This window comes from Girardinichthys multiradiatus, chromosome 6 (genome assembly GCF_021462225.1).
Source record: "Girardinichthys multiradiatus isolate DD_20200921_A chromosome 6, DD_fGirMul_XY1, whole genome shotgun sequence".
NCBI classification, from domain to species: Eukaryota; Metazoa; Chordata; class Actinopteri; order Cyprinodontiformes; family Goodeidae; genus Girardinichthys; species Girardinichthys multiradiatus.
Genome location: NC_061799.1, coordinates 26522570 through 26534518, shown reverse-complemented (window position 1 = coordinate 26534518; position 11949 = coordinate 26522570). Strand labels below are relative to the sequence as shown.

The 11949-nt window shown below is 41.1% G+C and overlaps 1 protein-coding gene across 2 annotated transcripts; it reads right to left on the bottom strand.

The window, feature by feature from the left end:
• Positions 1–3317: 3317 nt before the first annotated feature.
• Positions 3318–11557, bottom strand: LOC124869363 (ranBP-type and C3HC4-type zinc finger-containing protein 1-like). 2 transcript variants are annotated; one of them, XM_047367136.1, is made up of 9 exons: positions 10918–11557; positions 8078–8252; positions 6261–6350; positions 6039–6180; positions 5865–5955; positions 5497–5782; positions 4312–4412; positions 4098–4202; positions 3318–4019 (listed from the first exon to the last, which is right to left on the bottom strand). In XM_047367136.1, exons 1-9 carry the CDS (start codon positions 11185–11187, stop codon positions 3969–3971), a joined length of 1311 nt encoding a protein of 436 aa, XP_047223092.1. In that variant the 5' UTR covers positions 11188–11557; the 3' UTR covers positions 3318–3968. The 2 variants fall into 2 exon arrangements, with proteins under 2 accessions (XP_047223092.1, XP_047223091.1); XM_047367135.1 differs by having other exon boundaries at positions 4098–4205; positions 10918–11554.
• Between the last annotated feature and the right edge of the window lie 392 nt (positions 11558–11949).

The following is an 11949-nucleotide window of genomic DNA, read 5'->3' as shown; positions in this document are numbered from 1 at the left end:
TCATCTGAAAAAAGTACTTTGGACCACTGAGCAACAGTCCAGTGCTGCTTCTCTGTAGCCCAGGTCTGGGGAATGCGGCACCTGTAGCCCATTTCCTGCACACGCCTGTGCACGGTGGCTCTGGATGTTTCTACTCCAGACTCAGTCCACTGCTTCTGCAGGTCCCCCAAGGTCTGGAATCAGCCCTTCTCCACAATCATCCTCAGGGTCCGGTCACCTCTTCTCGTTGTGCAGCGTTTTCTGCCACACTTTTTCCTTCCCACAGACTTCCCACTGAGGTGCCTTGAAACAGCACTCTGGGAACAGCCTATTCGTTCAGAAATGTCTTTCTGTGTCTTACCCTCTTGCTTGAGGGTGTCAATAGTGGCCTTCTGGACAGCAGTCAGGTTGGCAGTCTTACCCATGATTGGGGTTTTGAGTGATGAACCAGGCTGGGAGTTTTAAAGGCCTCACGAATCTTTTGCAGGTGTTTAGAGTTAACTCGTTGATTCAGATGATTAGGTTCATAGCTCGTTTAGAGACCCTTTTAATGATATGCTAATTTTGTGAGATAGGAATTTTGGGTTTTCATGAGCTGTATGCCAAAATCATCCGTATTAAGACAATAAAAGACCTGAAATATTTCAGTTAGTGTGCAATGAATCTAAAATATATGAATGTTAAATTTTCATCATGACATTATGGAAAATAATGAACTTTATCACAATATGCTAATTTTTTGAGAAGGACCTGTACATCAAGAGCTTTGCTTTTTGACACAGCGGTTTCTTCATTACATCAGAGCAGGCTGCAGACAAAGCCTCAATCCATTTAAGAGTAAAGTCTTTGTACTAAATGAGAAGAAACAACCTTCAGCTGCTCCTGCTCAGCTCTGCCGAAAATTCATCCATTCAGGCAAGGGGAAATAATTTATTTTGCAAAATATTCTTTGAAAGAAGGAGGAATGGCAGCAAGTGTTGTGGTACAGGCAAGGTACTCAGACAAATGTATGCATGTCTGGAAGAAGTGAAGCGGCTCTTTAAGGGAGCCAAGCCAATCATTAGCATGAACAAAATGAACTCTTCAGACTGATCCCACCTGCATAAATTAGCTATATAAATATTAAAAAGTGCCCCACTGTATAGCGTTAAAATGAATTATAAAAATTTACAATTTGTCCCGATCGGGCAAAAGTCTCTTAAGTCTTAATGTTTAGTTTTCTTTTGAGGTTCAACACCTGACTGAAGTTGTTGCCCAATTGTATCATTAGCATGCATTGAATGAATGCACATTATAAATATAGTAGCCAACCAAATACTGCATTTAAGCTGGGTTTTTGATATGTTGTGCATGGCCAACTATTCATGATATACACCTACCAGCCAATTTATTAGGTAAACCTAAATGCTTAACACAAATAAGCCAAACACAGAGCAGCAACCTATTGCATTTTGCTGAAGTCCAAACCGAGAATCAGAATGAGTAACAAAGAACTGAAGTGACTCGGAACGTGGCACATTGTCCCCGAACGAGTTGGTCAGAGTTTCAAAAACTGCTGAAATGTTGCAGGGATTGTCACAAATAACCATTTCTCTGGCTTACAATGGTCTTAAAAGGGAAACTACAAAACTGCTGTGATATTCAGATGGTAGGGTCAGAATTTAGTGTAAGTTTCACAAAAGCAAGGAGCTTTACTACCTTGGTTGAGGCTGGTGGTGAGATGTTTATTGGTTCACCTTTTGATTCTTGGCATCAACTGATAAATATTTAATTTATACTAGTATTGCTTCTGACCATATCCCTCCTTATATGTCCATCATGCATCAATCTTCTGATGGCAGCTTCCAGCAGGATAGTGCACCATATAACAAAGCTCAAAAAATCTCAAACTGTAAAAAAACAGACCTTGTTAGAAAATTATTTAATAATAAAGTCCTAAAATAGTAATTTTTTTTCAGAAAACAGGGTTCAGGAAAAGTAGTAAATGCACCTCATTCCTCAACAAATAGAAGATTTAACTTCACAAAGTCCAACAGCACTGCCTTCTTCTATGGGACAGAGGTGAAGCAAAAATCTGTCCTGAGCTCTGATGAACCTAAATTCAAACCCTATTTTAGGAATACCAGCTGTCCTACAGGATACAAAAAAAATGAAACATCCAACCTATCAGCAGACAGTTCAAAGACCGTCGTCTATGATACTAGTGGAGTGCTTTTATTGTGGGGAGTAACATATCTGTAAAAGCAACAAAGCTGCAAGATATTTTCCTGATGCCATCTAGATTTATTTATTTTGAGGTCATTCTTGTTTGAAACATATAACACACTAAACATTAAAACAGCCTGTTTTTAATAGTAAAAAAGTGTTGTAACAAACCATGCCTGTAGTCTAGACGTGTTAGACATCCCCGTTCATGTCTTTTTCCTGCCATGACCTTCAGAAGAATCTTGATAAATGCTCTTTCTCAAAGCAAAACTCATACAAAATAGTTGGAGAGCGATATTTATATAGATTTTTCTGTATTTTTGATAATAGCTAACAGCTAAGGAAAACATAGCAGTTTAATGCAGAAATGTCAGCTGACAGCTTGGCACAGCTGATAGCACTCCACAAAGACTGTTAGGAGTGCTACGTCCATGCATATCAACTAAAAGTTAATTGGAAGGAAAAAGGTTTGGTAGAAAAAAGGGGAACAACCAACAGGGACAACCACAGTCTTGTGAAGATTGTGGTGCAAAGGCAACCCAAGAATTTGGGAGAGATTCACCAGGTGTGGACTGTGGCTGGAGACAAAGCCTCGAGAACCACATCTGCTGCCGTTGGTCCAATTTGTTTTATCAAGTCTAATGTCAGGGAAGCCATAAAACAGAAACTTAGCTAACTTTTCCATGAAATGCACCCATGCAGTATAAATCTTTAAAGATTGGACAAGATGGAACCAACTCATAGCAACAAGCTACAAGCTTCTGAGTGGCGGAAAATGAATGTAAAATACTGCGGACTTTAAATTCCATTTTATTTTAAGGTTAGTCTTTACATGCTTGTATGGTTGTCTTAGTTTATTCTTATTCAAGATACTAATATTTGTTTTAACTTTCCTACTGTTTGGGATGTTTTTGGTTCACCCCCCTTTTTATATATTTAGGCTGGGAGAGAGAGCCACAGCAATTAACAATTCAATGCAATCTGGTTATGCAGTAAGCACCGAATGCATTTGACTGAAACTTAAACCTAGTTTTGTTCATGGAGAACTTAAAACCACAAGGCAAAAAGCTTGGATCTTAAATGACATTTGTCAAAGAAGCTTGGAAAAAGCAAAGAACAGACAGACACACAGGCAGATTCCTTCCTTTATATATATAGGTTATGCAGTGAAAGTGAATCTTTCCTCGCTTTCACAGCTCAGAGGAAATCAAGCACAATTAAACTACTATTTGAAATTTACATCATATATTTAATGCATCTTGATAAAAATATTACACTAAATACAGCCATGTACACGATCCATGCTTTTTTCTCTCATTTGTAACAATGTTTTGGCGCCACCGCTGCAGATGACCAATGAACAGACAGAACAGGCTATAGCACAAGGCATCACCCCTCTTCACAGTTGGCAGACGCTGCGAGTGAGAAATTACCTCAGTCCCTTTCTCCACTAAAATAAATATCAGGCTGTTTGCGCCACACACACACACACACACCCACCCACTCTAAAATAAATAGCAAAGAGGTCTAACCAAATGAGATGTACGTCAGGGTCATGTCATGTCATGATGTCCATATAAAAAACAGACGGAGCTCTCTGTCAGCGGTTCGAGCAGCACGGCTTCGCTTCAGCGCTTCAGGCGAGATCAGTGAACTTTACTGTCTCTCTGTGAGTATTTTGCCAGTGTGTGTTTTTCAGATCTAAACTTCTCACTCTCTGTGTGTTTAAGTGTGTGTGTGGGGGAGAAAGCGAGAAACAAAATCCAAGCGGCGATGACGGGCAGTCAGCTGCTGCTTAAACCAGACTGGCTGCGATCCTCCCTCCTTCCTTTCTCCTTTGTGAGACATGGAAAAAGAGGTGAGGGCGGGTGTTCAGAGGACTGATTCAACTGGACTTAGATGTCTGGGAGTACCTGCTGGATGTAGCTCTTCACGTCGGGTCTGGCAGTGGCGCAGATCTCGCAGCCCGGGCGAGAGGGCTTGTTGATGAAAGTGCACGAGGGGCAAGCCCACTCCGTCTGCTGCGAGATTGAAAACCAGTTAAATCTGTTAGATTCTTCTAGCACAAAACCAGATGCTTTAGTTTGCTCCGTCTGCACCCATTTATACAGCGAACGGCTCAGATACCTGCGTCTTACTGGCTTTGCTGGTGTGATCGTTCACCTGCAGCTTCTCAAAATCAAGGACGTCTTTGATGTCACCTGCTTTATTATTCCCTCCTCCGGTTTCTGTTCAAAATAGATTAAAGAAGGTGAAATAACAACCTGTTCTACTCTTGAAAACCTGAAAAGATGAAAGACGGCTATCTGAAGAAATTCCTCAGGATGCTCTGATTAAAAACGTGATATGACAAGGACGCCACAGGAATACGCAAACCTCGTAAAAAAAAACCTCCCCAAGCTCTTCATGAGCAAGATAGATAAATATATCTTGTTAAAACTGTTGTTCAATGCAGCTCAGAATATTTTTTAGAGGGTAATAATGGCAATAGTGGTTCTTTGTATCTCATTTACATATTGTTTTTATATGTTACAAAAAAAAATAATCTGAAAAATATCCAGTCTAATGACTCAATTCAGCTTAAAAGTATTTGCAACAAGGTAATGGTGAAAGACAACAGAAGACTGGAATAGAAAATTGTGGCTGTGTTTATATTACAACCATCTATTGGAACTAACTGTAATTATAATATGAATATTTGATCCTCTGCAAATGCAAAGAATGACTTATTGAGCCTTGCAAAAGTATTCATACCTTTGCTCATAATAAATCTTCTTACATTTTGTTATGCTCAAGCCATAAACTTCATTTTATTTTATTGGGATTAAACGTGAAGCATAAAAAGAAGTGAAGTGGAACTTTTTCTTTACAAATACAAATCTGAAAAGGTGTTTTAATTTTTTATTCAGCTGCCCTGAGTCAATAAAATCACATACATTTTTCCCCATTCTTCTCTGTAAAATACCTCGAGGTCAGTCAGATTGGGCGGAGAGTGTCTAAAAAGAATTTCTGAAGCCTTGTCACTGATTCTCAATTAGATTTAGATATCGGCATTCAGGGTGATTTTGCCACCCATAGCATTTTACAGGCAAACACTAATTTTGGTCCCTTGGCTTGTTCACTGTGAAGCTGTAGCAATTTACATTGGCTTAAAATTGACATTAGAGAGGAAGGTAGCTAACTAAATGTATGAAATATACCCAACAACCTCTGTGATAGCAGCAGCCATAATACCACAGGGCTTAACACAAACAAGACAGGTAGCTTGCCTCCAGCGGGTCAAAAGCAGAGCCAGATCTTTATTGTACTCACCCTGGTTGTTGTGGGGAAGCTTTGACGGCAGAGTGCTGTAACCCCTCCAGACCTGGGAGGTGAGGCTGCTTCCTGGAGTCAGTGGCGAAGCCATCAGGGAGTTGTCCAGATCCTGCTGGAACAGCTGCCGTGTGACACGAGCTTGTCTGGCAGAGATCAGGTAAAGGTATGCCGTGTCGCCGTCCTTCTGAACTCCGTATGAGGCTAATGACCTAGGATCTGAGCACAGGCACTGACCGATCACCCAGCGCTGCACGCGAGGATGGAAACCATACTCGAGAAAGACCTGGAAGAGGACAGATTTGAAGGTTAGCAGATGAAAGCAACCAAAAGCTTTGCTTTTTTTAACCGATTCAGAGTTTTCTCACCTGCTGTTTGAGCGTGGCCACAGACATGTAGGGAAAAACTATAACTGTGACACAACAAGAAGAAGAGGCATCCTCCACCACCACAGATAAACTGAAACACACATGCGCCACAACATAAGTCGACTATCGGTCAAAGTGACTTCATGTCAATAATCTAGCCACTTTAATTCAGACCTAATTTCTCCGTCTGTGTAGTTTTTCTGGGACGGCTGTATCGTCAGCACCGCTTTCTGTCGAGCCAGTGCGGACGCCTGCTGGGACGCAGCCTGAACGTCGCCTGCTTCGATCGCCCTGGAGAGCTCTGAGCACAGCTCCTCTGGTAAACGGGCGAAAAGTCACGTTTTCAGAGCAAGCTGTGAGCGCAGATGCAGAGCGTGCATAGCGACATATACTCACCACAGAGTGGTAGGGAGGTCGAGCTCCTCTGATCCACGGCTACTTCAGAGTTGTGTTTGCCATCTGATTCACAGGCACTTATGTTTGCCACTGTCAGAGATAAACCAATGAGAAGAGTTACTATGTGACTTGTCAATAGCCCACAATTATCCATAGACCCCGAAAGATTCTGATTTATTTTCATTCAACCAAAATGTTTGTTTCTGATAGGAAGTCAAGTAGGCGTCTATCAAAAGATAAGTATCAATTTTGATTTTTTTTCCATTTTTACTTACATTTGATTAAAATTATGACATTTTATAAAATATTTTTATTATTATAATTATTATTATTTGATGAAGCTACTAAAGGAGCTACTACTTCAGTTATCTTTTTACTTTTCTTGAGCATAGAAAGTACTCCTGGATCAGTGCTTCTTTGTTCTCTTTGTGTCTCTGCTCAGTTCTCTCAAACCCCCAGTCGGTCGTGGCAGATGGCCGCTCACACTGAGCCTGGTTCTGCTGGAGGTTTCTTTCTGTTAGAAGGGAGTTTTTCCTCTCCACTGTCGCTACATGCATGCTCAGTATGAGGGATTGCTGCAAAGTCAACGCCAGTGACTGTCCACTGTCTCTACATGCTCATCCAGGAGGAGTGAATGCTGCAAGTCTCTGACTCAATGCAATCTGCTGGGTTTCCTTAGATAGAAAAACTTTTTAAACAATTTGAATAATAAACTGAATTTGACTGCACTGTTTGATAACTAGGATTAATTGGAATGTATGTATTGATTTAGCATCCATCTTTGATTTAAATCAATTGACTTTATATTGCTATATAAAAAGACTGAATTAAATAATTATTATTATTAGAGTTATACCACTCAATAATCAATGAAAAATTATTGATAATTATTGGTAATCAATTCCTTCTTATAATTGCTGACCAGCTTTTGCTATTTCCATCTCATCTTTGGTGATGAGCTCCAAGTCTTTCAGTGTGGATGACCTCCATACCATCACCCTAATTCTATCAGAACCCAGGCGGGATTCTAGCTGGACCAATTGAAAATGTTAATATTACTTCCAGTCAGAAGGAACATGTTGGTAAAATGAAAGTATTACTTTTTTTTATTTTTTTATTGTGTGTTTAAATAAGTGATGAACATCATCAGTACAACATTAGACAGCAGATTGTTGAAGCGTTTGTGCCTGCAGTGATGCTGAGGTTTACAGACAATCATCAGCATGTATTTGGGCTTTTAATGATGCATTTTAACCTTTCCATTTCCAGGGTTGAATGATGATACAGTATACAACTGCAATGAATAAAAAAAAATTGTTTACATTTGAATTTAATCCAGAGTTTCTATAATCTTAACACGTTTATAAACATGCAAACTCAAAAAAGCAAGTACTACCACAGTATGCACATAGTGCTTTAAGTACCACCACACTGAGTGACATTCAGGGTGTGGACTTTTCACTTTCTTGTGTTTTGTCCCAAAAATCAAAATAAAATAAAGTTCTTGTTTAGCACCACATGTTTGGTTAGATTATATATTTTGATGATGTGCTCCACTTTCTCTCAAAAGAGCAAATTTCCACATTCAAAACAAGAACAATTAATAGAAAGGTCCTCTCAAGTCCACAATCCAAGCAGGAAGATTACTCTCCAACCCACCGATCCAATAAATTTCTTTTTTGATGACATTCTAATTTAGTTACTAAGCTGCCTGAGTCGTAACATAATGTGCTAAAACTTCAATGGGTTTGAATAAATTTGCAAAGTCTTTAAACAAAATGAACAGACTATAAAAGTTGGAGTTTTCTGAAGCTGACCTCTGTGCGCCTCCCTCAGTGACGATATCACCACGGTGGACCAGGCCTCGGCCTCGCGGTCGCAGCGGAAGTTGAAGCGGAGGCAGTCATGAGGCGAAGCGGCAAGGCGCATCTCGTGGCAGCGAGAGGATTTGACCTCGTACTGCACCGAGCGCAGGTCAAACTCTGCAATGAACTGGGGGTAAGAACACATGGTGTGACAACACTGCTTTACAAATGAGTTCATGTAAGTTAAACATAAACCTAAACAGAACACCTGTCTTGATTGATCAGATTTTTTTTTTTTATGAATGCTAGGTGAATGATCGAAGAAATGATTTCACCTCTGAGCAACTTAGCAAAGATAAAATAGTTGAATAAAATCTGCCTGGGAATCTACAGCTGAATGTGCATTGTTCAACATTTCCAACAACCTTTCTTATAGCTCATAATCACTTTTGAACACAAGTTAACATAAACTTGAAAAAACTTAAAGTTCAACCTGCTGATGGAAATGTACACAAATGTACACAACGACAGGTTCAAGATAATAATGCTTGAAACTGAAGCCCTGATACAGTGGCGTGCTTATCTGAGACTCTTCATCCCAGGAACCCTTCCTGGGTCATTCAGAGCCTTCTGTAGATCCATTGCTCTGGGCCCTGATTATAAGTTAGGCCATAGATTAAGCTGCCTCTGTTCTGGGGGCTCCTCTGGAACCTCTGGAGGTCATTGTGGAAAGACGGATTCTTGATAAAAAGAAGAACATTATGGAGAACCCTGAGCATCCTCTTCATGAGACTGTCCTACAACAGAGTGTCTTCAGTCAGAGGCTTCTTCAGATCTGCTGTAAGACGGAGCGCTACAGGAGATCCTTCCTGCCCACAGCCATCAGCATCTACAACGGCTCTTTGAAGAAACCTTCATAATATGAGCTACAACAACATTTAATTTCCCTTTGGGATTAATAAAGTATTTTTGAATTGAATTGAAGTGACAGGAAGAGGGGGTGATTACCATTTTAGGTCATGCAGACTATCAGGTTATGACGAGGGCTGTTATCCAAGGCACCGAACTTTTCATCAACAGATCAAGGCATAGCCATGCAAATCGGAAAGCGTCTCAATTGTCAGTGGGGAATTCAGAGATGAAAAGCAGATTTGGAGCTTGCGAGGTTTTAAGAGGACGTCGTGTAGCGAACTTGGCAAACACGGGACAAATGTGGCAGTTGAGTTTGGATACAGTGAGCCAAGTGAAGTCTGGGTGAAAACCTTAACATGATTTCTTATGCTTAAAAGTATTTTTAAATTCCGTTACGTTGACATCTAAGAAAAGCAGAAAAAGAGAGCAAACTGCAATGTGGGGCTCATTTATAGTTTTTTTTTTCAAATCGGAAATTAGGCTGCTACAGATCTATAAAAAAATAAATAAACCTTTTTTTTTTGGTTCGTTTCTGCTGTCAGATCAATGGTGCAACCCACCTCAAATGGATATAATTCAAAGACAAATGTAAACAATATGGCCAGAAAGTGGGTGATTAAATCCCTGAAGTGGCAGGTGAAATCGAAGAGGGAGGAAGAAGGAAGAAGAAGAGCAGCTTTCTCCTTCCTCTTTCACAGCTTGTAATGAACCAAGTTCTCCATGACCTTCAACGGTGGGAAGGCTCAAAGATTCTGACTCTTAATATTTCTCCAGTGTGCTCCAAATTCTTTGCTCTAAGGATTTATTTAACTCTTTAATCATATATTAAGATGCTCAGCCTTAGGCATGTTTCTGTGACCGGTATCAATCTTTAAAAAAAAGTTAACTTTTACTGTTTCTATGGTTTAAAGTCATTTTAATGAGACGCAGGAGAAAGTGCTGGAGTGATCAGAATTTTCTCTGGAAGTATGGAGCAAGCAGTAATGCGGCGCTGCGCTCCGCCTCCCCACCATTTTGCAGCGCACAGCCAATCATCTGGCTGAAATTAAGCCTACTTTTGCTTATAAGAACAAAAATGTCTGACTGAAAATATTTGAAATCACCAAAGCATAGACAGTCATGGTGTGGGGGCTATCCATCTCTCTAATTTGAGTCAGCGCTGATTTAAAACCAAAAGCTGGCAAGAAGAAGACTGCACCTGAGCAGATAGCCCAACTACCCAGCTAATTTCAGCTTGTCAACCTGGTGTTACTTTGTAAATGGCAGAACAGCAAAAAGGTCTTATATTTTAAACAATTATATTTCTTAGGTCTATGTATCAAAAGCTAAATATTATTTCAGCAGCAACTCTGCTGAAATAAAAAAGTAAAATACAAAGCTCTCAGGTGATTGTCACTTTAATTTACCCCAACTGGAAGCATTCAAATCTCAGATTCCGGTTCTTTTAAACTCAATAATATCTGGTTGGACTGAGCAGCTTCGATTTAAGTTCCCCTACCTAAATCACTGGGTAAAAAGATAAATAGATAAGGTGTGTTTGTTAGCAATAGTATGCAGCAGCGTTTATACATGGCAAAATACATGTCTTTTATGTATGTATGTATGTATGTTAATGAAAGGGTGAATTTCAGCATATGGGGAGTCTGAATCCATCATATGTGCTTCTCCCTGCCTCAAAAGCTGAAATGAAAGAGAAACTAAAATTTTGAGGATTTTATTTCCCTGATTTCAAGATTCTGAGCTAAGGTGTCGCAGTTTGTAGCCATACAAGCCGGTCATATATAAAACATAAAGCGCGTCGGAAATGCTTAAAATGGCCTACACTGTCCGGGCCAACATTCCTCTGAGATGTAAATGGGCAGGAACAACACGGTGCTTCCTCACATCTGAGCGTTTACCAACAGCTCTGCAGGTAAACAAGTATGCAGAGGAAACCTCACCACACTGCGGTTTCCGCTCGTATCTCGTAGTGCCAGGCGGAACTCTCCGGCCAGGTTCGGGTCCATGCTGAGCTGCAGCCGCAGAGAGTCGCTACCCGCCCCAGGTAGGCAAAGGGGTCTGATCCCGGAGTGGGACACCGAGACGCGGACTGACATCAGGACAGTGCTGCAGCATGCTGCCGGGACGGGGCCACGGCCGCTGCACGCAGGCTGCTGGGACGAGGCAGGCACTGGGGCTGGAAGAGCCCAGCTACCCGAGCTGAGTGCCATGTTTCGGACACCGGGGCCGGAGGAAGGGTCGTTACTTCTGCCCGCTTCTGCCGTCGGGTCTACACGGTTCGGCCCTGCTTAAAAAGACGTGGTATGTTCGTGGGTAGACTGTGGTTGTGTTTTTGCCTCGCAGATTCTTCCATTTCTGTCGAACCGAGCAGATGCGGGCGAAAGAAAACAGGAAGAAGAACAGCACGTCTGTTATTTACGTCCGGGGGGAAACTGAGCCACTAATCCGAGACTCTCGAGCAAAAGTATATACACTGCTCAAAGAATAAATAAATAAATGAATAAAGGGAACACTTGAACAACACAATATAACTCCAAGTAAATCAAACTTCTGTGAAATCAAACTGTCCACTTAGGAAGCAACACTGACTGACAATCAATTTCACAGCTGTTGTGCAAATAGAATAGACAACAGGGGGAAATATTTGGCGATTAGCAAGACACTCAATAAAGGAGTGGTTCTGCAGGTGGGGACCACAGACCACTTCTCAGTACCTATGCTTTCTGGCTGATGTTTTGGTCACTTTTCAATGTTGGTGGTGCTTTCACACTCGTGGTAGCATGAGACGGACTCTACAACCCACACAAGTGGCTCAGGTAGTGCAGCTCATCCAGGATGGCACATCAATGCGAGCTGTGGCAAGAAGGTTTGCTGTAACCGACTCCATGAGGATGGTATGAGGGCCCGACGTCCACAAATGGTGTTTGTGCTCAGCCCAACACTTGCAGGACACCAGGATTGGCAAATTTGCC